The 24,055-nt window shown below is 38.6% G+C and overlaps 1 protein-coding gene across 4 annotated transcripts in view; it reads left to right on the top strand.

Moving 5' to 3' along the window:
- Trim24 (tripartite motif containing 24) overlaps positions 1-24,055 on the top strand; it is a 104,751-nt gene that overhangs the window by 58,590 nt on the left and 22,106 nt on the right. For all 4 annotated transcript variants that reach the window (XM_050147903.1, XM_050147902.1, XM_050147905.1 and 1 more), the window contains exons 4-8: positions 23-155; positions 3,594-3,710; positions 8,640-8,754; positions 11,756-11,902; positions 23,001-23,118. In XM_050147903.1, the coding sequence (XP_050003860.1) occupies positions 23-155; positions 3,594-3,710; positions 8,640-8,754; positions 11,756-11,902; positions 23,001-23,118 (630 nt within the window). The remainder of the gene's footprint in view (positions 1-22; positions 156-3,593; positions 3,711-8,639; positions 8,755-11,755; positions 11,903-23,000; positions 23,119-24,055) is intronic.

Below are 24,055 nucleotides of genomic sequence, written 5' to 3' on the forward strand. Positions count from 1 at the left end.
TTGCTGTCCATTATTTTTGCAGAGGCAGTTGGTGTGACCAGTCAGCGACCAGTGTTCTGTCCATTCCATAAGAAGGAGCAGCTGAAGCTTTACTGTGAAACATGTGACAAACTGACATGTCGGGACTGCCAGCTGCTGGAACACAAAGAGCATAGGTACCAGCATGTCTTGTTCTTTTCAGATTGGCAGCACACTTTTTATGGACTACTCCTGTTCCACCTGAGTGGAGATTTGTATGTGTTTTGTTTGGCCAGTGACAAGCTGGCTTTCTCAATTTCAGTTTCTTTATATTTTGGTCCAGACAGTACATTGAATGCTGTGCATTATATGGTGGTTAGGTGCTAGTGTTAACCCCACTGATTGAGAAAAAGACCACTGTCACAGTTCAAAAGCCAAATTTGAAGCACACTTAGTTAAAGTACTGGTCAGGTGAATGGTTCTGGCCAGGTCCATACCCATTCCTGAGAAATGACCCCTAATCGCAGTTTACATTGGCTGAAGTATTTGTCATCAAGTCTGATCAGGGTCAAATGTACCTTCTGATGTACCTCCGGCCTACATCCAATCAGAGGCAGCGTACATCCTAACATATTTCCTGCCTGTGAACCTCCTGCCCACATGTGATCAAACACATCCAGTGCAGATGGCTCAAACAAACCTGTGGCTTGTTACCTCCCATAAACAGTGGCCTCCAGCATTTCAGGAACTGTCTGTCCTCAAACAAGAAGCTTACAGATCAGAGACATTTTTGTTTCGTGGACTTTTTAGGCATAGTAATTAAAACTCAAAATGTTTTTAACTATGGCTCTCAAATTAGTTGTACCCTTGTATGCCCTCTGCGCCCATGAAAGAATGCTAAAAAAATAATTTAAAAATATTCCTGTGACATTGCCAAATGTCCTGTAGGCCAAAGTCAGCCTACCTTGAGATACACTGGCTTACTATACTGTTTATAAAATAACAAGGTTGCTAGTTTCACAAAATTAGGAGACTTTTCTTTGGTAGGGCTTTTGTTTTTGTTTTGTTGTTGTTGTTTACGTGGAATCTTACTATCTAGCCCTGTCTGGTTGGGAACTATATAAACCAGGCTAGGCTCAAACTCATAGAGATCTTCCTTATTTTTGTACCACCATGGCTGACTTTTAAAAGTTCAGTTTATTGTGTGTGTCTGAGTGCAGGCTCACATGTGCCACCTGTTGAGTCAGTTGGGAGTTGGTTCCCTCCTTTTGTGTGGGTTCTGTGAGGCTTGCACAAGTACTTTTATCTGCTGAATCATCTCACTGGCCTTGACTACTCTGGTGTTAAAATCTCATCTGGTGTTAATTTCTACTTACCTTCTTACTGGACTGGACATAAACCTTATTAGAATACAACCTTTGTCTCCTAATATGTCCCTTACTTTATCATATATGAAGGATGATTAATAAAAACTCAGAGACAGAAATTGGAGTTCAACTTGAAGGTCAGAAAAGCAAAACAGCCAGCCAGTGTCTCTTACCTTTACCTCAGTCCGAAATGGCGATCCTGCCTCCAGGAATCTCAGAATGCAACTGCCTGAGAGCTGTCTTCTCCCATTTTATAATCCTCTATGGGGCTGGAATTAAAGGCATGCACCACTACTGCCCAGTTTCAGTGGCAAACTAGTGTAGCTACTGGGATTAAAGGTGTGTGTTCTCACTACCTGGTCTGTAAGGCTGATCACTGGGGTTGTTTTAGTCTCTGGTCTTCATGCAAATTTTATTTATTAATGAGATAATACAAATGAAATGCCAATATACACATATAGTATATATACATATATTATACTCAAGTCATTACTTATTGCCTAAGTCAATATTCATTTAACTTTGTTTCTACATATAAGTTTAATTATTTCCCATTCCTTCATGGATCGCCTTCATTTCATTTACTTAAGGGTACTTTATTGAGGCTATACCAGAGATAGAGCTCCCAGATTGTCTGAAATATTTTTCACCTTTTTTATATAGCTCTGGCTCTCCTGGAACTCAGAGATCTTTCTGCCTGCTACTGCTGGATTTAAAGGAGTGTACCACCACGTCCAGTTTTTCACCCTTATTTACATTAAGAATATGTTCCTTGAGCAGAATTCTAGGTTTGCAGTTATTCTTTTTATACTTCAAAAATAATTAGCTTTCTCTATTTGAGAAAGTGTCTTGCTATATAGCTGTGACTATAGATCAGGATGACTTCAGACTTAACAGAGAGCCTCCTGCCTCAGCCTCCCGAGTCCCCAGCACTTTAAATATTTTGTTATTTATGTTGAGGGTATACCTGTGAAGGTTAGAAAACAGCTTTCAGAAGTCAGCTCTCAGTATGGAACCTGGGTTTTCTGGCTTAGGGATAATGATAAGCCAGATAATGTAGCCTCCTGCTACACTATCTTGCTAGCCCTAAAGTTCTTTCTGTAATGTACACTCTCCCTGTCTTTTCACATGCTTCTCTTCTGTAATTTGCCACAGTCACCCTTTTTGTTTGGTTTGGTTTGGTTTTTGTTTGTTTGTTTTTTCTTTTGTTCTGTTTTACAATCAATATTCTTGACTTCCAGATTAATAACAACTACTAAATGCTGTGTCATGTTATAAGTCACTCAAGACTTTATCAAAAGGTCCTGCATCAAATGCCTTTCCCCACTTATCCCAGAAGAATAATTTTATAGTTGTACAGCAAAGCTGATTACTATTTAGAAATGATCTTGAAAGTGTTTTTTGTTTGTTTGTTTGGTGGGTTGGTTTTTTTTTTTTTTTTTTTTTTTTTTTTTTTTTTTTTGAGGGGGGTTCTCCGTGTAAGCAGTCCTGACTTTCCTGGAACTCACTTTGTAGACCAGGCTGGCCTAGAACTCACTGCGATCCACCTGCCTCCCGAGTTCTGGGATTCATTACACTACCCCACCCAGTGAAAGTGTTTATTTGTAGTAAACCTTCATGACTATGAAATACCAAAATAGTTAGGCTGTTAAGATATTTACTAAGTTTTGACTACTTTTTGCTACATCTGTCAGATGGGCTGTACAAGTCTCTAAACTATGAATGTTGGGTGTTTACTGCACTCTTGAAATAGAGTATCTAAAGACTCCCTTCTTGGATGGGAAATTCTGCCTTTTTAAACTTTGTGTGTGTGCATGTGCATGCATTCATGAATACTACATTATGTGTATGGAGGTCAGGGGACAACTTAGGAGAATTCTTCTCCTGCCACAGGGGTCCCAGGAATCAAAATAAGATTTGGCAATAAGCACTTTTACCCACTGCAGCCGTCTTTCCAACCCATATTTGGAATTTTCAAAGGTTTATTTTTTTTTATACCCTTTATATTATTTCTCTTTCTTTAGATTCATTTGTTCATGTGTGTGTCTTTGTATGTGCGTGTGGATTCAGGTGCCCACAAGGGAACACAGTCCTTTGGATTGGTGTTTCAGTGGTTATGAGCTGCCTCTAGAAGTTCTCTTAACTAGAGTCATCTCTCCCGGCCCATATTCTCTTCTTGTATTAGTTTTGGTTTGGTTTGGTTTTTTTAACTTTTGAACTTTTTTGTATAGATACTTGTATGAAGTTATTTGCTTATTATTTCTTCAGATATCAATTTATAGAAGAAGCTTTTCAAAATCAAAAAGGTATCATAGATACACTAATCACCAAACTGATGGAAAAAACAAAATATATAAAGTATACAGGAAATCAGATCCAAAACAGGTAAGTTTATATTTATGAAACTATAAATAAATCCTTTATGTATAGTAAATAAATGTATGCATTTCTAGATTTTTTTCAACTCACTGTAAAGTATTGCTAAACTTTTGGATTACAAATAGTTTAAGGTTGGTAAGACTTTTTCAAAAACTTTGGATTAGAAAGTGATTTCTTCACTAATAAAATATATACTAAATAAAATGTATACTAAATAATAGCTTATTTATCTGATATATATTTATAGTGGTTTTCTAATTTCAATTTTTTAAGATTGAGAAAAAGACAGCTTTGCCAATAACATAGCTACTTTAATATTTGATTATGTACTTAATTGCTATTTTTATATTTCCTAATATTTGAGGTGCCTCCCCAGGTCCTAATCCTTTAGTTACATGGGATACAAGTTTTAGTGCACACTGAGACTAGGTATTACTAAACTTTGATGTACCCTTTTGTTGTGACCAAACATTTCCTTAGGAGGGCACAACACACGATTGCTCACCCCAGATAGAGAACCCAATACACACATATAGATACATACAATGTGTTTATTTATATACATATATGGTATATATGCACACATGTGTATACATATATATGTAACAATAATAACATTAATTTGGAGGACAGGAGTCAGAGGAAGAAGACCCATAAAATTACAATTTGGTGAGCCAATGCTTCTTATTACCTATATTTACTTACAAGAATATGGGGAGCAAAAATAACTCAAAGTCAGCTGCATCACCGAAGCCCACACTAGTATGTGTACAGTATGTTCTCACAAAGATGAGCCTGGAGCATACTCCTCAGCCAGTAGGCTGGAGACTGCCCTTTCCAGGTACCTGAGTTGATCTAAACCTCTTTCAGGCAGCTGGGCCTGTTTTGGCTTCTTCTAATAAGTTAGCCTGGTCTCAAGAGTTTTCTTTGCAGCTCCACTCTGTTTGAGAAAAACTTTCCACTTTTATTGCTTACTCTGGCAGGGAAAGACTTACTGAACTTGTTTAATTTCAGCGACTTCCTGAAGCTATTTTGAATTGTTTCTCTTCCTTCCTGCTTAAGGAGCTTCCCTGTAGGATAGAATGTTTCAGTCTCCAGAAAGCTATTACACAACACTTTATTCTTTGTCTGTTTCTAGATACTTTACTAGAAACCTTTTCTGCTCCATGAAAAAACAACTGCCCCCTAGATTCATCTCCCATTTAGGGCACTTACTGACAATTCACATTCCACCTTAGCACACCAAGCAATGTTGTGTCCTCTTTCTCTCGGTTCACTTGCTAGTGTCTTAACTGTCTTGAAGTGCCCAGAAGAAAGACCTTGAATAAGAGACTGCATCAGCAAAATTGTGTCAGCCTTTGGGGTTCATCTTGCTTAAAACCATCATAATCTATTCTTTCTATCCTCTCCCCTCTACCCCATCCCCGCCACCTGGAGACAAGATTTCTCTGTGTAACAGTCCTGGCTGACTCGGAACTCTCTTTCTGGACCAGGCTGGCCTTAAACTCACTGAGATCTGCCTGCCTCTGCCTCCCTAAGTGTTGGGATTAAAGGTGTGCGCCACCACCACCTGGCTCATAATCTTATTGTTCTTACTGTTTTATGAAACAGATAGGGATCATATGTTTGGGATTTTGTTTATTTTGTTTTTGAAACAAAGTTTTGTATGATTTTGTTTTGTTTTAAGACAATGACCTGTAGAGTCCTGGCTTTCCTGGAATCTACTATGTAGACCAGGCTGGCCTTGAATTCACAGAGATACACAGTGAAAGGAATGGAATCAGTACAGGACTTAGTACAAAGGAGATTTTATTTGCCCCAGAGGGATAGAAGATTGAATATAAGAGACAAGACAAAGGAGCTGAACAAGGAGCAAGTGGGTAGGGGTGAGGGTGGGGGATATTTGCCCTGAAGGGACTGCCTCTGGATAGAGCAGAGACAATTGTGACACAAAGAATAATGGCAGTTTCAAGATAAACAGGAATCCCCCTGTTATGGGGAAGTGTTTAATTTTAATTGGACATGTTAAATAGTTGAGCCAAAGAGGGATTTGATTGCTGGACTTCAATACCTTGATGGTTGGACCTTGGTAATCAGCCTCAGAGGAAGGAAGTGGCCAAATAAGGGAGTATACCTCTGTTGACAAACTTTGGAATCTTATCTACTGGTCTTTAGCAAGGCTGAATGGGGAAAGGACGAGGCCACTTTTGTGGTGCCCCAGGTGGCTAGGGTTCCTTTAATATGTGTGCTTTTATTTTGGTTGGTTGGTTTGTTTGTTTTTTAAGGCAGAATCACTTGAAGCTTCAGCTGACCTTAAACTTGCTATGCAGCCAACATTCAGCTTGAGTTTTTGATATTCTTTCTTAACGTCCCAAAAGCACTCAACTTAACATATATGGGCTCTTTCCTCCTTAAAATAGCGTTGCTGTGTAGGAGGCTTTGATTTCTGAATTATGATTATCAAAGACTCTTTAGGTTGGTGCCCTTTTCTTTCCCTTTGTTCCTTTCTTCGTCTGTGTAGGGATTGAGCTCAAAGTTTTGTGCATATGAGGCACTGTCATAGAAATATATCTTTAGTTTATATAGTTTTACAGTCTACATGATTACAGAAGGATTAAAATTATGCTACTAATTTGTTATTAATTGTGTTGAAATATGCAGGGTTTTTCCTTATTTGTTCTATTGAACCACTGAAGATTTTGTTTTGTTTTTATTGTTTTGGTTTGGCTTGGTTTTTCAAGACAGGATTTCTCTGGAATGTTGAAGCTTGTCCTGTAACTAGCTCTCTAGACCAGGCTGGCTTCAAACTCACAGAGATCTACCTGCATCTACCTCCTGAGTGCTGGGAATAAAGGCATGTACCACTAATGTCTGGCTTGAACCTCTGAATGAGTTTTGGTTGCTTTGTACACCTACCTGATTTTCGTAATTCTGAAGCAATATTTATTTCAAGCAATTATCTTGAGAATTTACAACAGAATACAATCTCTGTAACTTTTTTAAGTTTTAGAGTGACTGTGGAAGGAACAGGCAGGAAAAATAAAGCTTTTGTAGTTGTGGCACTGGGTGCAGTCACCAAATGTCTCCTGTAAGCTGTTCCAATGTGGAGTGTCTAGTATTGTTTTTTCTTTTTGTCCATTTCATCTCCATTTTTTATAAATAATAATTTTGGAAAAATTTCATAAAACAAAGTAGTTCGAGTTAGGCACTCAGGAAAAAGGAGAAACTATTAATTAGTGCACAGCCTGGTAGTCCCCTAGCTAGTACTTAAGAGGTGCCTGGCCCAGACTAGAAACTTTCTTATCTTCTTTGTAGTTGAGTGAGTTCACAGAGGCAAAGAAACACAGCTCCAGTTCCTTATACAAGGTTGGGTCTTCAAAGCAGTTTGACAAATTTGCCTCTTCTGAGAAGACTAAGGGGCTTTTAAAGAGCAAGCAGCCCTAATGAGCGATTTTCTAAAAGTACAACTTCACCAAAGTTAAATTCTAATTAAATCAAGAACATAATTCCGTTTTATTTTTTAGGAGAAACCAGTAAGCTTTCTATCTTAAAAGTCATTGAATAATACTAAGGCATAGCCCCTCAGCTTAGTTTATTTCTATATAATTTAGTATTTTCTTAAGGGGATCCCTGTAGGTGTCATGGCAGGGAAACAAACTGCACAGAGGTGAGGATGAAAATTCGGTTCAGTTTGACTAACAAACTGGGTCACATTTCTAGAGTCTGATGCCAGGCAATTTATTGCCAGCGTATTCAACGGGAAAAGTTTCCAGTCAACAATCAGTGCAGGTCCAGGTACACCTTAAAGCTTAATGTGTGACTACATAGAGACTCCTTTGCAGAGTACATATGACTGAAGATAGGTTTGTATCTAAAAGGCCTAGGATCTAGTGTGGTCACTGATAGTGTTAAGGTCAACAGGCCATAAAATAATGTGGCATCTCCCCTCAGGATGGGTTCTATTAACTGGGAGATAAAGATAAAGACCTAGGAAGGGAGAGTCTGGGATAACCTTTTAGGGGATTTGGGTGCTGTCTGCCTCTAAAGATAGCAGAGGTTCTCAAGTAGTTAACAGTGCCCACTCCCAGCCTTCTGGGTGGAAAACAGGTATTTCCTCCTTTGAAGAACCCCCTGCATGATTAATGCTCCTGTTTTCTCAGTGATCTGTGCGTGCAAAAACCTTTGTGACCCCAACATTTCCTAAGTGTTAAAGTTTGTTAGTATTTTTTTTCTTTTTAACTGCTTGACTGTTTGTTTCAAGACCCTCCCCCATTTTCATATGTTTTCATATGCTCTTGTACTTTATTCATGGATGCAGGGTCTCTCATTTAAACTCAGAGATGGATGATTTGCTAACCAGTTCACTCTGGGGATCCTGTCTCCACTTTCCTAGGCTTTACAGGTGGATTTCCACACCTACCCTGCATTTATGTCGGTTGTGGGGATCTGAACTCTGGTCATCAGGCTTATGCAACAAGTATTTTAACTTCTGGACCATTTAGAAAAGTAAACTAATTGTTAATTGTTGTCTTTTGTTTTTTTATTCTGGTATGGTGAAAAATTGCCAACTCAGATCCCTGAGATGAGAGTATCGCACTCACAGAGTAGAACTTGTTCCCATTCATAATTTTGTTTCATCTTGACTATAAATTCTAGCTGTAGGCTGCTCCCGGGTCCTGTCTTTTTAGATCAGCATATTGCTTTTGCTGTGTGACATATTTCTTTAAAAACATGTTCTTTAAAATATACTTACTCTACAAGTTTTGTTTAACTGAATTATTGTTTCTAAGGTCTTCTAGATAAATTAAATAGAGCTTAGAGATAGAACTTTGAAAGTCTAAAATAATTTTTGGCCTAATTTAGATTTTAAGATAGCCAATTTGAATTCTTGGAAAATCTGCCATTAATTAAAATACTCTTTTATTTCATTTTCAGAATAATTGAAGTAAATCAAAACCAAAAGCAGGTGGAACAGGATATTAAAGTTGCCATCTTTACGTTGATGGTGGAGATAAACAAGAAAGGGAAAGCCCTTCTGCACCAACTTGAGGTGAGTTGAGGGCAGTGTTGTGGACTATGACTCAGCGTGCTTCCCTTTGTGAGTGCTGCACTGTGACCACCTGCTTATAGCCCTGTCATACACTAAGGTGTCATAATCCTCCAATTTATTCTACAGCACTAAGCAAAAGGCCTCACTAGGGATATCTGATTGTTGATATTCACTAAAGTGACAGCCATTGTATCACCAAGGGGAAGATGGAGTTAAGCAGAAATTTTTAGAAAGATGCATTGTGCAAGAGATTTCGTTCTCAAATAGAGTCCTGCGACAAATAATGATGTTCCTATCAATAACAAGTGGTAATAGTGATCTCTTAAGATTATATACTATGTCACCTAATGACCATCTGTCTTTGTTGACTTTGGTACATTCTACGATGCTTGCACAATGAAAAAATAACAAATGACATATATTACAGTCCAATGTTAGTAGTGCATAGCATTTAGTTAACCCTCTGAGAAATTAGGGAAAATAGGTGTAGTGGTTTATGCCTATAATTTCAGCATCCAGGAGGCAGAGGCAGGTAGAATTTCTATGAGTTCCAGGCTAGCCAGGCCTCTATACTGAGACCTCTGACTCAAACCAGCAACAAAAGTAAAATAGATGGTGTAGGCAGAGACTGCTCGTTTGTGTCCAGCCGCCCAGACCCAAAATAAATCACACAGACTATTAATTAAAACACTGCTTCACCAATCACTTAGGCGTATTGCTAGCTAACTCTTATATCTTAAATTAACCTATCTCTCTATTAATCTGTGCATCTCACGTGGCTGTGACCTACTGGGTACAGTTCCCAGGCTGCAGCTACCTGGTTTCTCACTGACTCCACCTTTATCTATCTCTGCTTGGAATTTCCTCCACCTTACTCTATTCTGCCCTGTGATAGTCCCAAAGACACTTCCCAGTTGGACACAGAGGGGAATCCCACATCAAGATAGGTATAATGTTTCTCTTACCCTCAATCTTGTATAGTCTTTTTTTCCTGCATTTTGTCTGCCCAGGCTATCCTTGAACTCAAAATCCTTCCTAGATGCTGGGTCCCAGGACTGTACCACCACGCCCAGTCGCATTATATAGTCTCAGTTATGAAAGCAGCATTTAGGGAGTATATGTTCAAGATAGGATAGTTTATAATTATAGGTAAAAACCATTTTAGAAATAATGTACTATCTTTTTTTTTTTTTTTTTTTTTTTTTTTTTTTTTTTTTTTTTTTTGAGACACTGAAAAATGTGACTTTTGGTCTTTGTAGACCTGGCAACCAGGCTGACTTCAAACTCATAGGGATCTACCTGCTTCTGCCTCTCATGTGCTGGGGTTAAAAGCTTGAGCCACCATGTACCAGCTTGCTCACCTTTCTTAAATTCATCAATAGCAACAGCACAAGTCCACACAATACCATATACCACAGTGTATATGGCATGTAAACTTGCCATATAGTATTTAGTTATTCTTTTAGCATGTCGAGAGAAAGAATTTATATTCAAGAAACAGTTGAGAAAAAGAGAATGCTAGTATGTAAAGAATTGTAAGAGAGACGATTAGGAAAACATTCTAGTTCATCTTTAATTCATAGTTGACCAGTTGATAATATCTCTATCAGAAAGTCCTGTCCCTGCTAAGAAGCCATGGCTGTTCATAATTCTGCTATTATGGAAATGTTAGGAAGTGCTTTGGATAAAAGGAATCAGTGCCCAGTTATAATAACTGTGTTTTTAGGGTTCTGCAGTTGTTTTAAAAATGGGCACATTAAGCAGAATTTGATGTTTTCAGATTTATACACACATCACTTTAACAATACTGTAGAGTAGTGCCTTGGCTCTGGATACTTGAAGAGTGTTAAAAATTAAGGAGAGTCTAGAATCTATAAAAATGTACTTGGCCATCAGTGTTCGTTTTGATGAACTTCACCTTGAAAATTCCATGTTACTTGTTGAATATGCCCCAAGTCTTCATTCCCATTCTTCTGGTTCAGAATTCACCTGTCTAGCAGATGAATGGATCCTGTTTTATATGCTACCTTGTAAAATCAAAATACTAGAACTTCTTGGTCTCATTTTCCAGTTTTTCAGAAAATTCTTCTCCACTCTAAAAATGCACTGCAGTTTGCAGAGGTCATTGCTGCTGTTAGACTCAGGGTAGATGTGACAATGCCATTGACTGTTAGCAGTGCAGCTCTGTGCACTGTCCAGACAGATCTGACCAGGGCAGGTAGTGAGAGTTCAGTTCCAGTAGAAAGCCATGTTATCTGCTCTTCATGAGGTTTATGAGGTTTGTATGTTTGTAGTGCTTTTTTTTTTTTTTTATTACACAACCACAGTGCCTTTCATTTTGATTGCCCTCTGTTTTCTAAGTATATATTTTCTGTGGAGAAAGTCAGTATTGTGACCCGATTTGGTGGGGGGGGGGGGGGGGGGTGTGCCATGTTAGTATTGAACCCATTCTGTTTTTATGTAGTGCCTTTGAGAATGCATTAGCAGCGCATAGTACTTACCTACTGGCTCTTCTAGTAACTCTCAAGACAAATAATTTGATTTTTTTTAATGCCAAATACGAGATAAGTTTCAGCTCCCACCTCACATGATTCTTGGGTACAGGCTAGTTGCAATTGGAGGTAGAATCTCTAGAACATGAAACTCTGTATTGGTTAAATCATGTGATGAACTGGTCATTTGAGTAGATAGCTGGATGATTTGTCTGTTTTACTGTGTGTTTTGAATTTAGATTTTACGATATTATAGCTAATCCGTGTCTGTTTTTCGTTTAATTTAGCAAGACCCTTCCATAGAGACCTATAGGCAAAAGGTAGAGATAACATGGAGACTATACTTTTATTACGTTCAGAGTGATCCTTTGTATTATGAAGGAAAGTGCTTATGATCATTTTGAATACTGTTAGTTGAGTACAGAGTAGTTCTTAATCTGAGTTGATTATCCAAAAATAACCATTAAAGTGAATGTGAAGTATTAATTCTGAAATTATTTTATTTGCAGAGTCTTGCAAAGGACCATAGAATGAAACTTATGCAACAACAGCAGGAAGTGGCTGGACTTTCCAAGCAGTTAGAGCACGTCATGCATTTTTCTAAATGGGCTGTTTCCAGTGGCAGCAGCACAGCACTGCTTTACAGCAAGCGGCTGGTAAGAGAGAGGAGAGAGCACCAGAGCCAAGTGGTGGCAATGCACACCTTTAATCTCACACTCAGGAGGCAGAGGCAGGCAGATCTCCATGAGTTTGAGGCCAGCCTGCTCTACAGAACTAGTTCCAGGTCAGCCAGGGCTACACAAATGAACCCTGTCTTGGGTGGGGGAGGGAAGAAAGGAAGGGAAAAAGAATAAATGGCTGGGTAAGATGGTGCCTCCCATAATCCAAGCACTGGGGAGATTGAGGCAGGCTGTCTTGGTCTACATAGTGAGAGTTCCAGACCTACCAGGGCTGCATAGTGAGACTTTGTCTACAAACACACAGGTAACCCCCCTTCCCCAAAAAACTAATACAAAACACAGTCTATATACCCTTAATTGCATTTTAGCAATTGACCAAAATACTTGATTTTATAAATTTTTACCTGAAATGGATTTGATGTGATTTAAATTTTAATTTCCTGTTTTCACTCTTATTTGTTTTTTCACTCTTTGTGACATATGAATCCAGTGTAATAATACTGATAGTAAACATTTACTGTCACCTGCAGCATGCCACGATTCAATTCTAAGCATTTTCCATGTTGAATTTTACATCATTATTAGATGTAGCTAGTCATTTCATTGGACAAATTATGAAAAAAGGCACAGAGGTAAATAGCATACCTAACACTGTCACGTCCTGTAAAGAGCTGTATCAAACCTTAGCATTGAATGTGTGGTTATCCTCTCTCAGCTTTACACTGCAGCATGTACAGCATATGCTGCTGAGTGTTGAACAGCCTCATAAGGGTGGTTCAAGATTTGGTGCACTGTACCTACAGCACTAGCATCTCTGCCCACTGATTTTGGCAGGGGCCACGCTCCTTTTCCACTGAGCTTCCAGGGCTGCTTATATTGTTGGTCTCAACTTTGGTTTAAAAACAAGAATATTACTTAGAAAGTCAGCAGATACTTATATTCTTAAGTATTAAGATTCTACATCTTTTGTCCTTTATTCTTTGGAACCAAGTGGCAGAGGTAGTACATATGTGTTACATAGGTTTTACTTATTTAAATTAATAATTACTTTAATAACAAATATTTATGAATAATATAAGGCAGGTCTCTCAAAGTGTGGCTGAATGCTATTATCATACTGACTTATGTATTTCTAAAATTACTATTTCTTTAAGCAAAAATCTATATAGTATAGAAACCTTTGTAATTAATTTTTTTTGAAAATTATTCTTTGACCTTCTTCAGCATTATCTACCTTTTTTCCGCTGGTACTTTATTTCTACATATTTGACTTTTGTTGTTTTGTGATGTGAGATCTTTGTGGTTTGGTATGAGATATGCTCATCTATCTTACACTGACTTAAGTTACAGTGTTATTACTAAGCATAGCCTATTTTATATTTTATTCTTGTTTTAGATGGCAGAAGTTTTGTTGTTATTGTTTAGTCTTTTGTTTGGTTTTGTCTTTGTTTTATTTTTTTTCTGCTAAATACCATTCCAGTGTATATAAGGTTGATATATGAAAGTATATAAAGTAGACGGGAGTTTCTGTCCTGCCCAGTCCCGCAGCTGTGTAGTACCAACAAAATACACAGAAGCTTATATTAATTATAAACTTATTATAATAATTATAAATTATTAGCTCCGGCTTATCATTAACTAGCTCTTACAACTTAAATCAAACCATGATTCTTATCTATGTTTAGCCACGTGGCTTGGTACCTTTTATCAGTGAGGCATTCTCATCTTGCTTCCTCTTTGGCTGGCTGGTGGCTGCAGACTGTGCCTTTCCTCTTCCCAGAATTCTTCTAGTCTGGTTGCACCACCTATGCTTGCTGTCTGGCTACTGGCCAATCAGCATTTTATTAAACCAGTGCAAGTGACAAATCATTACAGGATACAAGAGCATTATCCCACAGCAATGTAGATCTGTCTATCACTATTTATCCACCAGTAGACACATAAAGGTAAATACATATACATATATGTATATATATATCATATATAATCTTGCATATGCATCTCAATCAGTGGACATATGTTGTTTTTCTATCTTTACCATCATGAAAAATACCATAAACATGGAAGGCCAGAAATTTATGCCATGCTTTTCAGTTCTTTGGGAATATATGTAGAGAGCTTGCTAGGCTATATAGTATTAGTTTTAATTGTTTGAAGAACCTCCATGCGATTTTCCATAATGGCTATACCAATTTACATTCCCACCAGTCTCTAATCCTCACCAGCACTTACTGTGACCATTGCTTAGCTAACAGCTGTAGTTCCAAGCATGATGTTGTAGTGAATCCTTGGGATTTTGATTTGCATTTCACTTGTTGGTTTGTGGGGTTCATCACCTGTTCATAGATCTATTGGACAGTTTTTTAAAGACTTTTTTATAATCATGTTTATATGTAGGGATATGCACATGTGTGCAGGTGCTGTGAGAGCCAGGGACATCAGATTCCCTGTAGTTATTGGCCATGTGAGCCACTCAACATGGGTGCTAAATAGTCTTCTTAACTGCTGAGTCATCTTCAGCCCCGGGGTGTGTGTGTCTGTTTGTCTGTCTCTGTGTGTGGTTTGCAAACTTCCCAATCCAGGGAACCTTTTTGCTTAATTATTTTTTGACTATGGAGAAGCATTTTAATAGGATTTAGCGTTGTTTATGTCTTCTAATTTAGTTAGTTCATCTTTTTATAGTTGGAGAAAGAGACAGAAACTATGAAGTGAGAGAGTCCGTTCAGAAGTCCCATCATAAAATCTTGAAATATTTAAACTTCACATTACTTTCTTAACGTTTCTCTTGTCATTTGTTAAACTTTAAATCTGTGTTTTATTTAGAAGGAAGGCAAGAAAAATTATGTTAGTAGAGACTCAAAAAATGAAGCTGTCATTTGTAATGGCAGAGAGTGTTTCTTTACTGCCAATGGTTAGGAAAGTATGCAGGAGCAAGTGTGACAAGGGTGATTGGGCTCCTGCCCCCTTTCTCCCCTATCATTGATCAAGGACCTTTTACCCCTTTGAGTGTCAAGTTCTGGCCCTACACCAGCTCCCTACTCTTACCGGCAGTACCCAGAGCATGGTGCTCTTCTGATGCTTCATTGAGATCCGTTCCCTCCTCTGAAGCACTTCTGTTTATCTTTCTGTCCACCCCCACTCCACCAAAAAAAAAAAAACTTTTTGCATTAAAACAATTTTATTCCATATTATGGTGAATAATTAGCTAGATTTTTCATTGTATATACACTTGAATTTGAAGCATGTTTAGTAAGATCTCAGAGAAATTGGGGTTCAACCTTAAGATCCGAAACAGTAAGCCATTGGCTCTTACCTCGACTTCAGTCCAAATTGATGATCCTTCCTCCAGGAATCTCAGAGTGAGACTGTGTTTGAAGGCTGTTTCTTTTTGTTTTATAATCCTTTCTAGGGATGGGATTAAAATCGTGCATCACAGTGGTGAGGAGAGGGCTGCTTGTTTGTCCCAGCCGCCCAGGACACCCAAAATAACCACACAGAAACTGTATTAATAAAAACACTGCTTGGCCATTAGCTCTAACTTCTTATTGGCTAACTCTTACATATTAGTTTAACCTATCTCCATTAATCTGTATACCACCACATGGCAGTGGCTTACCGGAGATTCTAACCAGCGTCCATCTCAGGCGGAAGATCCATGGCTTCTCTGACTCTGTTTTCTTCTTCCTAGCATTCAGTTCTGTCTACTCTGCCTACCTAAGTTCTGCCCTATCAGGCCCAAAGCAGTTTCTTTATTCATTAACCAATGAAAGCAACACATGAACAAAAGAACCTCCTACACCACAGTACTATGATTAAAGCCATGCACCGCCCAGTTTCTATGGCATACTAGAGTGGCTACTGGAATTAAAGGTGTGTGTTTCCATTACCTGGTCTGTAAGACTGACTAGTGGGGCTGTTTTACTTTCAGATCTTCAGGAAGCTTTATTTATTAAACTATAATTGAAATGCCACTACGTGAATTCATTCTAAGTTCTTGTAGGTCTGAAGCGATGAACAGGTAGACTTAATGAAATTTTAGTTATTCATTGTACTATCTAGGCCTTACAGCTCTTAAGATTATCTTAAGTACATCAGGAGTTTTGTCAAGTGTAACAGCTCACGGTTTAGATAGATAATAATGCAGGTAAAAATCCTAAGTATTTAACACATGACAAGGAGCCAAGTTTGGCTATATCTGATATTACTCTTAGACCTTTCTGTTACCTGCTCAGCAAATATTTAAATAGGTACTTGATTTCTGAAGTATAAATAAAGCTCAATATTAAATAGAAAGAATTTACATCTTAGCTTGGAGGTAGTTACAGCCAGGGAATATGCCTTATAAATTCTTTTAATTACATTTGTTTACCCTTAAGGAAGTACTCAAAAAATTAGTTTTATTTATGTGTATTTTTTTGGATGCCCACAAAGGCCAGAAGAGAGCATCCGTTGTAGCTGGAGTTCCAGGTGTCTGTGAGCCCTCCAACATGGGTCCTGGGAAGGGTACCCAGGTCCTCTGGAAGAGCAGTAATTGCTTTTAACCCATACAGCCATCTTGCCAGCTCCAGTGTGCATATTCATATTTGTTTTTCTCACAAGAAATTCCTTAAATGACCACCTTTGATTACTAAAACTACTAGGTTTGTATAGTGTTTTTCTAGGTTTTTCTAGGAGAAAAGATACAATTTTAAAAAACAAAAATGCTTGTGTCTTTCTGACATGGAGGAATCATCTTATCCCTACTCCATCAATATAGGGATGTAGTAGAACTAGGACTGGGGGTCACCCAGAAGCCTGGACTGATAGTCAGAGCTATGACAAAGTAACCACAAATTTGAACATTCTGATTTTATTTTGGTTCACAGTTCCACCAAGATTTTAACCACACTGGCAGCAACCCAGAAGCAAAGTACAAACCGAGTTTTCTGTATATGCACAGACAGCTGTATATGTCTAGTTACAGATAGATGTGTTTGTGTGCTCCCCATACCTGAGCTTGCTATCCTGGTTTCAAAGCACTTAGGAAGAAAAAGGTAGTGCAGAGTATACAGAGTATCTTGCTGTACCAGAAACTAGACAGTACTCAGAATGGAAGGAGCATGTCAAAGGAACCTGGCCAAGTGTTTGGATTGCTGGTAGCTTAAATCAGGTGTTTTCTTAGTTTAGAATTTGCTGATTATATTAATTTTTGCTTTATTTTATTAAATCTTTGCTTTACTTTAGGTCACACTGGAGTGCAACCTTGTGTCTGCATCATGCTCTCAGAAAAGATCAATAAAAATGTGTTTAGGAGAGGTTGAGTGGGTACTCGAGCAAATAATTATTAAAAGTTGAAGATTCTGGGTGAAGGGAATGGAGGGGCTACTTTCAGCAGACTTTTAACAATTTTAAAATTATATAAATATAAGTTATTAAGTGACTTTGCAGAGTTGAACATACTGTAAATTCTATGATCCCTTCTATACTGTAAATTAGTATAACTGTGATTAAAAACAGTGTATGTGTTCCTCAAACTAAGGTAAAAGTAGAACTATTATTACAATCTAGTAATCTGAGTTTGGGGTATAGATCAAAGCAGATAAAGTTAATATATTGTATGTTACCTGCAATCCAATGCTTATAAAGTACTGTTCATTATAAAGAGCGAAAGCTTATTCAACCCATGGTTCTGGAGACTGGAATGTGGTGTGCATATTGAAATGTGGTGTTCAGGGGCCTGCATATGATGAAGGCCTTCATGTTGGTGGAGAGACTACAATGTCCCAACGTAGGAAAATGCATCATTTAACAAGGACATACATGTGTCATCCAGAGTGGCTTTCTTCCCAGTCCTCCTCTTAAGTCCTACATTCAAGGGGATTGATTCCATTAATCCCTACCTACAATGCTTGATGACTCACAGTAGGAATTAAACTTCAACATATTTTGGTGATAGTTTTCATATGAACCATAGCAGTCTGTCAGTTGTATAGGATGAACCTGGAGAGCATTTTCTATGTGATATGAGAGAGACAAAGAACACCTCCTACACTACCTCACTTGTATATAGATCATGACTGCAGAGATGTTCTAAGAATTGAGTAAATTAGGTAGCTGCTGAATTTAGATCCTGTCTTTCTAAGAAAATAATTAAAGTGAAAAAAATGTAAGGTTAGCCTCGTTTATTTCATAAAAATACATGTTGAAAAAATACATGATACTTTTTTCAGTGGTTGTGCTTGTTTGTGGTCCAGGTTGGCCTTAGATTTACTATGTAGTCTGAATCTCTACTCTTCCTGTCTCCAACTCTTGAATGCAGAGATTAGATATGTACCAAACACCCAATTTATATAGTACTGGGAAACCAACCACAGCGTCCCTGCATGCTCGGCAGGCTCTCTACTCTAGAACTACAACTTGAGCCCCCATTTTTACTGCTAATTCTTTACTGCATTTAAGAAAATGATAACATTGGGCAGTACAAGTTGTTTGAACATTTCATGAGTATTATTTTTGTTAAAGAGTAAGAAAAAGTAAGAAAAGGAGAAGAACATAGGATGTGTCATTGTGTTATCTGCTGTTAGCACAGTGCAGTTTCCAAAGTGCACTCATACATTATAGTCAAAATTTATTATAGTTATTTGAAGTTTTGTAGTCATGTGGAGAAAATTTACTTATTTAACAGCTACTTATTCGGTATTTCCATCTGCCAGACAACATTCTGAGTTTTGAGGGACAGTAGCAAAAAAGCAAATTCTGCCCTTAAAGAGCTGCATTTAAATAGTGCGAAGAGGAAGTAGTAAAACTTAGAGACTGTTGAGGATGGTCCCAAGAACACAAGTGACTCAGAATCGGGAGTAGAGAAAAGCTGCAGCGAGCTGGATGGCGGAGAGAATGCTTGGAGGAAATTGAGTGCTGCACAGAAACAGAAGAGGCCAGAGGCTGCGCACTAGAACCCTGTAGACGAGCTGACTACAGCACGCATGATGGTGAGGTGACAGGGCTGGGAGTGAGCAAACTAGGAAAGGACCAAAGAGGCTTATTACAATAGTTAGCACAGAAGTATATGCGCAACATAAAAACAGCCTGAATTTAGCTTGTCTGGGATTGGCATAGCAGGCTGGTGCTGGAGAAGTACTGTGTTTTCCGCTAGCCATTCTAAGAAGGCACACCTAAGCTTACTGTTTTAGAAAATAGATTTTTCTTTTACCTTGGATCTTAATACAAATATTGTCAGGCTATTCTTGTCAGGAACCCCCTCCCCCAAAGGAAAAAAAGATTCTGGTGAGAAACAAGGAAGGGGATGGAGTTCCCTTTTCACTTCCAATCAGCTGAAAAGGTTCAGGAGAGTGTGTGACTGTATATAGGACAGACCTTGGGGAAACTGTGGTTCTTAAGGGTCGAACCTTCTGTGCCTTCCCATGGAGTAGCTAAGTTGCCCAAGGGCATCCAAGAACCAGATGTGAACCTTGCTCAGCATGAGCCTGACTCTGGGAACAAACTAAACTAAACTGGACTAAACTCTGCCTTCTATTCTTTACTACCTTGTACTGGTGAGTGGGGTATCTGAGAACTACTTAACTAACTTTGGTCCCAAACCATTCCTACTGTTCACCTGTTAAGCAAAACAAAAGTAGGAAGGGGCAAGTAAACCCAGCCTTGCTCTCTCCAAGATGGCCCCAGAATATAGGAGAGAGTAAATGAAATCTGCTCTTGCTTGTATAATCTCTCTCCTGGAAACAATACTTCATAAATCTTAATAAAGATGATTTTAGTTTCTGCTGATTGGTTTCAATATATTTATTGTGTTCTTTTTTGTTTCTTTTGCAGTCAAACTTTTTTTTTTGGTTCTTCATGACAGGGTTTCTCGGTAGCTTTGGAGCCTGTCCTGGAACTAGCTCTTGTAGACCAGATTGGCCTTGAACTCAGAGAGATCCACCTGCCTCTGCCTCCTGATTGCTGGGATTAAAGGAGGCCTCAGACCTCTAAAACTGAAGTTGAGGGCAATTGTGAACCACTGGGTGCGACCCAAACTCAGCAAAAGCTCCAAATGCACTTACCTCCTGAGTTTCTTCAGTCCCCTTTATTTTTTCATCATTTTTTATTTAGATTTATTTTATGTATATAAGTATAAATGTTTTTCCTACACGTATGTGTGTGCACCACGTATGTGCTTGCAATCAAAAGCCCATATCCCCTTGAACTGTAGTTATGGATGGTTGTGAGCTGTGTGGGTGCTAGAAACTGAACCCGGGTCTCTACAAGATCAGCAAGGTGCTCTTAACTGCTGAGCAATCTCTCCAGGTCCTCTCTATTGCTCTTTAAGTAATTTAAAGATTTTAAATTTTTCTGGATGGGTTCTATATTTCCACTCCTCCAACTCTTCCTATGCCCATCCCTCAAATTCATGGCTATTTCTTTTATTATTGTTATTACACACACACACACACCTACTGAGTTCTTTGGTGGTGTACATATGTAGATGTCTTTTGGGCTGACCTCTCTGGATTATATAACTTATTCGGGAGCTCGTCTTTGATAAAAGCTAGTACTTTTTTTTTATTTTTTGGTAGCCATTGATTGCCTGTAGCTCTTCATCTAGAGGTGGGACTTTGTGAAATTTCCTCCATCCATATTGGTATGCTGTCATTGTCATTCTGCAAGTCTTACTTAAGTAACCATGTCTTTGGAATTTCCTGGTGCTGTCTAGAAGATGCTATCTAACAACAGGCATTTTGGTCTACAGGTAGTTGGGTAGGTTTACAATACCAGCCATGAATTCACTCCTATGGAGCAGGCCTTAAGTCCCCTGGTATAAGTGCCAACATTGCACCACTGGGAACATCGTAATGAGTCAGTTGTGTGATTCGTGGCTTTTATAGCTGAATAGCACTATTGGTTGTTTTTTTCCCTTGGCAGGTGTGTAGTCCTCAGGGAAGAGCTTCCATGTTAGTTCAGACTGTACTGCTATGTTGAAATTGTGTGGTGTCTTCAACAATGGGGTGTTACCTGCAAGTGCTGGGAGGTGACCAAGGGTAGTAGCAATAGCTTCTATTGTCTGGAGTGTCTCTTGGGAAGGCCATTAACACGCCATTAAAAATAAATGCATGAGGGGGCTGGAGAGATGGCTCAGTGGTTAAGAGCACTGGCTGCTCTTCTAGAGGTCCTGAGTTCAATTCCCAGCCACCACTTGGTGGCTCACAACCATCTGTAATGAGATCTGGCGCACTCATCTGGTGTGAAGGTGACCATGCAGGCAAAACACTGTATATATAATAAATAAACCTTTAAAAAAATAAATGCATGAAAAGTGGGTGTTGGTGGTGTGTGTGTTTATGTGTATTTATGTGTGTGTATAAGCCAACTTAGAGAATTCCCAGTGCTAGAAATGGGAAACCTCCCTTGAAGTTGCTTGTTAGGGAAAGGAAATAAGAAAGTGAACAACCCAGTGAAATGTCATGTGATAGCAAGTCTACCTCAAGTAGCTGGCCATGGATTTAAGGTCAGTTCATTTGTCAGTTCCATTAAGTTCAGGCAGAGAGATTAGGGTGGGTTGGTTTACTTTGTCTGGAGGAAAGGTTGCAGAGAAAGAGTGCATGTAATTGTATAAATGAAAGAGGAGTTTGAATATGTGTATGATTGGCTTGCATATAAGTTGAGTATTAGCAGGGGAAGGACAGGAAAAGTTGATGGGAACTGCACTTGTAGTGCTGGTGGTGAGGCACCAGAGCAAGCCATCTGTAAAGCCACAGCAATCAGGTTGGATATTGAAACTCAAGAATTGTGACAGTAATGTTGGAAAAGAAGAAAGTAGGCATTGGAAACTGTAACATAGAGAAAAGTATATGATGTAAGATAGCATGGAATTTTAAGACGGCTGCTTGTAAGGAGTCATAATGAGAAGTAAAAATTATCCTACAAGTAGAGCTGATTCCATTTCCTAGACAGATTCATTTGTATTCTCTATTTCCTTAGTACCCTAAGTCTAGATGCTGAATACTTTAAAAGAAGAATAAGGTAGTAAGTGCCTGCAGAGATGGCTCAGCAGTTAAGAGCACTGACTGTTCTTACAGAGGACCTGATTTCAAATCTCAGCACTGATGTGGCAACTTAATCTGCCTTTTGTGCTAGGTTTAATGAATCAGTACCCTCTTCTGTCCTTCAGGACACCAGGCACGGACATGGTACACAGATGTATACAAATAGCTGTGCGTATAAAAGTCGTAAATCTCAACAACAATGGCAAAAAGAAATGGAAAAGAGGAAGTACTTCAGTAAAAGCAAGGAAAGTGAGTTGATGTTTTCCTGAAGTGTCCTTAATTCTAAAAGTTGGATTTTGGTTAGCACTCCAGTTGGTGCCATGAACCTGGGAGAGCAGGGCCTAAATAGAAGACAGACTAACGTCTCGTGCAGTAGCCACTGTTACTCAGAGCATCAGACAATTTTACTCTAAAGGTTAAGAAGGATTGCGTGAATAAGGTGTTTAGTTTCAAGGACAAACTACACTTGGCAAAAACACATTCTTCTATAGAGGCGTGTGAATAACAAGTAAACTGATTCCTATCTACTATACCTGGAAGGAGTGTAGACAACATTCCAAGAACAGTTCTATGTTTTGAAGAAACTGAGGTCACAAGACTCTTTTGTCTTGTTTTCCCACAAGCTTTCAGAATTCTCACAGGACTACATTCTTGGGCTGTGCTCTGACAGTTTTAACTTGCTACTAAGATACTTTTTAGCTCAATAAGCAATACAGCTGAGTCATATCACAAAACAGTAACATTTGAACAGAAAATTTTCTATGATCCTCTTTCTGTTTGTTTGTTTGTTTAGAGATAGGGTCTCTTTGTGTTCTGGAATTACATAGACCAAGCTATCCTCAGCTCAAGAGATCCTTCCTCCTACCTCTGCCTCAGGAGTGCTGGGATTAAAAGCATACACCACCATGCCTGGCTTATATGACCATTTTTGTAACCCACATATGATTACTTGCACACGTAGCAGAAACTGTTTTAGCTATTCACGGGACATTATTTACCCAAGAAACATTATTTACCAAGAAACATACTAATGTTCTTTCTCTGCTTGCTTCTAGATTACATATCGGTTACGGCACCTTCTTCGTGCAAGGTGTGATGCTTCTCCTGTGACCAACAACACCATCCAGTTTCACTGTGATCCTAGTTTCTGGGCCCAAAACATTATTAACCTGGGTACGCCATTATGTGCATTTTCTCTGTTTGACTATTTTGGTGCAGAGCTCTCATTGGTTTTGACGTGTTACTGAATATAACATCCCCATCCATTATCTTGCTTTACAGCCACACAGTAAGTCATTAATATATTCATATGGTAACACAGATGCATGAATATATACATAACTTGTTTTGAGATAATATGTATGAATGTTAGCTTATAGGGTATCTAAGTTAGGAATTTAGCAGTGCCTCTCCTCCCCATAGAATCCTGTTTGTGTTTTGGGGTTTTTTTTTTCCCCCAATCTTTTTTTTTTCAAAACAGGGTTTCTCTGTAACTTCGGAGCCTGTCCTAGAACTAGCTCTTGTAGAGCAGACTGGCCTCAAACTCACAGAGACCAGCCTACCTTTGCCTTTCAAATGCTGGGATTAACCAGCCTAATCTAGTTTTTAGGTAATTTAATTTTACAAGCACAAACTTTGTAGGTGAGAGCACAGTACCCTACCCCTACGCTAACCCCCAACCCTCAACCCCCACCTCAATGCTTGTCAGAATGTCAGCAGTGTAACTTTAAAGCCTCTAGTGGCTCAATTGTTCATCTTACTTACAGACTTTTCTTCCTTACGTTTTCCATTTTTGGGGTTTGTTTTGGGTTTTAGATCTTTTCTTTACATGGTCAGATTATAAATTGTGTGAATGCAGAGAAGGCGGCTGAGGGAGACAGGTTTTAAGTAATTGACGGGGAACATACAGTCTGAAGTATTAGAGCTCAGTGAGTCAGAAAATGGCATCTTGGCAACATTAGGAAGCAAATAATCCTTGCAAACAGTGCAGTCAAAAGTTACCACTAAGCTTTCTTGTTGCTCTTTTAAATGAATGAAAATATTCTTGCTCTTCAGCTTCATCACTGGAAATGATACAAAGAAAAGCTCAAAAGTTCCTTAGACATTGTTT

The sequence above is a fragment of the Alexandromys fortis genome, unplaced genomic scaffold (assembly GCF_014885135.2).
Source record: "Alexandromys fortis isolate MF-2015 unplaced genomic scaffold, M_Fortis_MF-2015_v1.1 scaffold_57, whole genome shotgun sequence".
Lineage (NCBI taxonomy): Eukaryota > Metazoa > Chordata > Mammalia > Rodentia > Cricetidae > Alexandromys > Alexandromys fortis.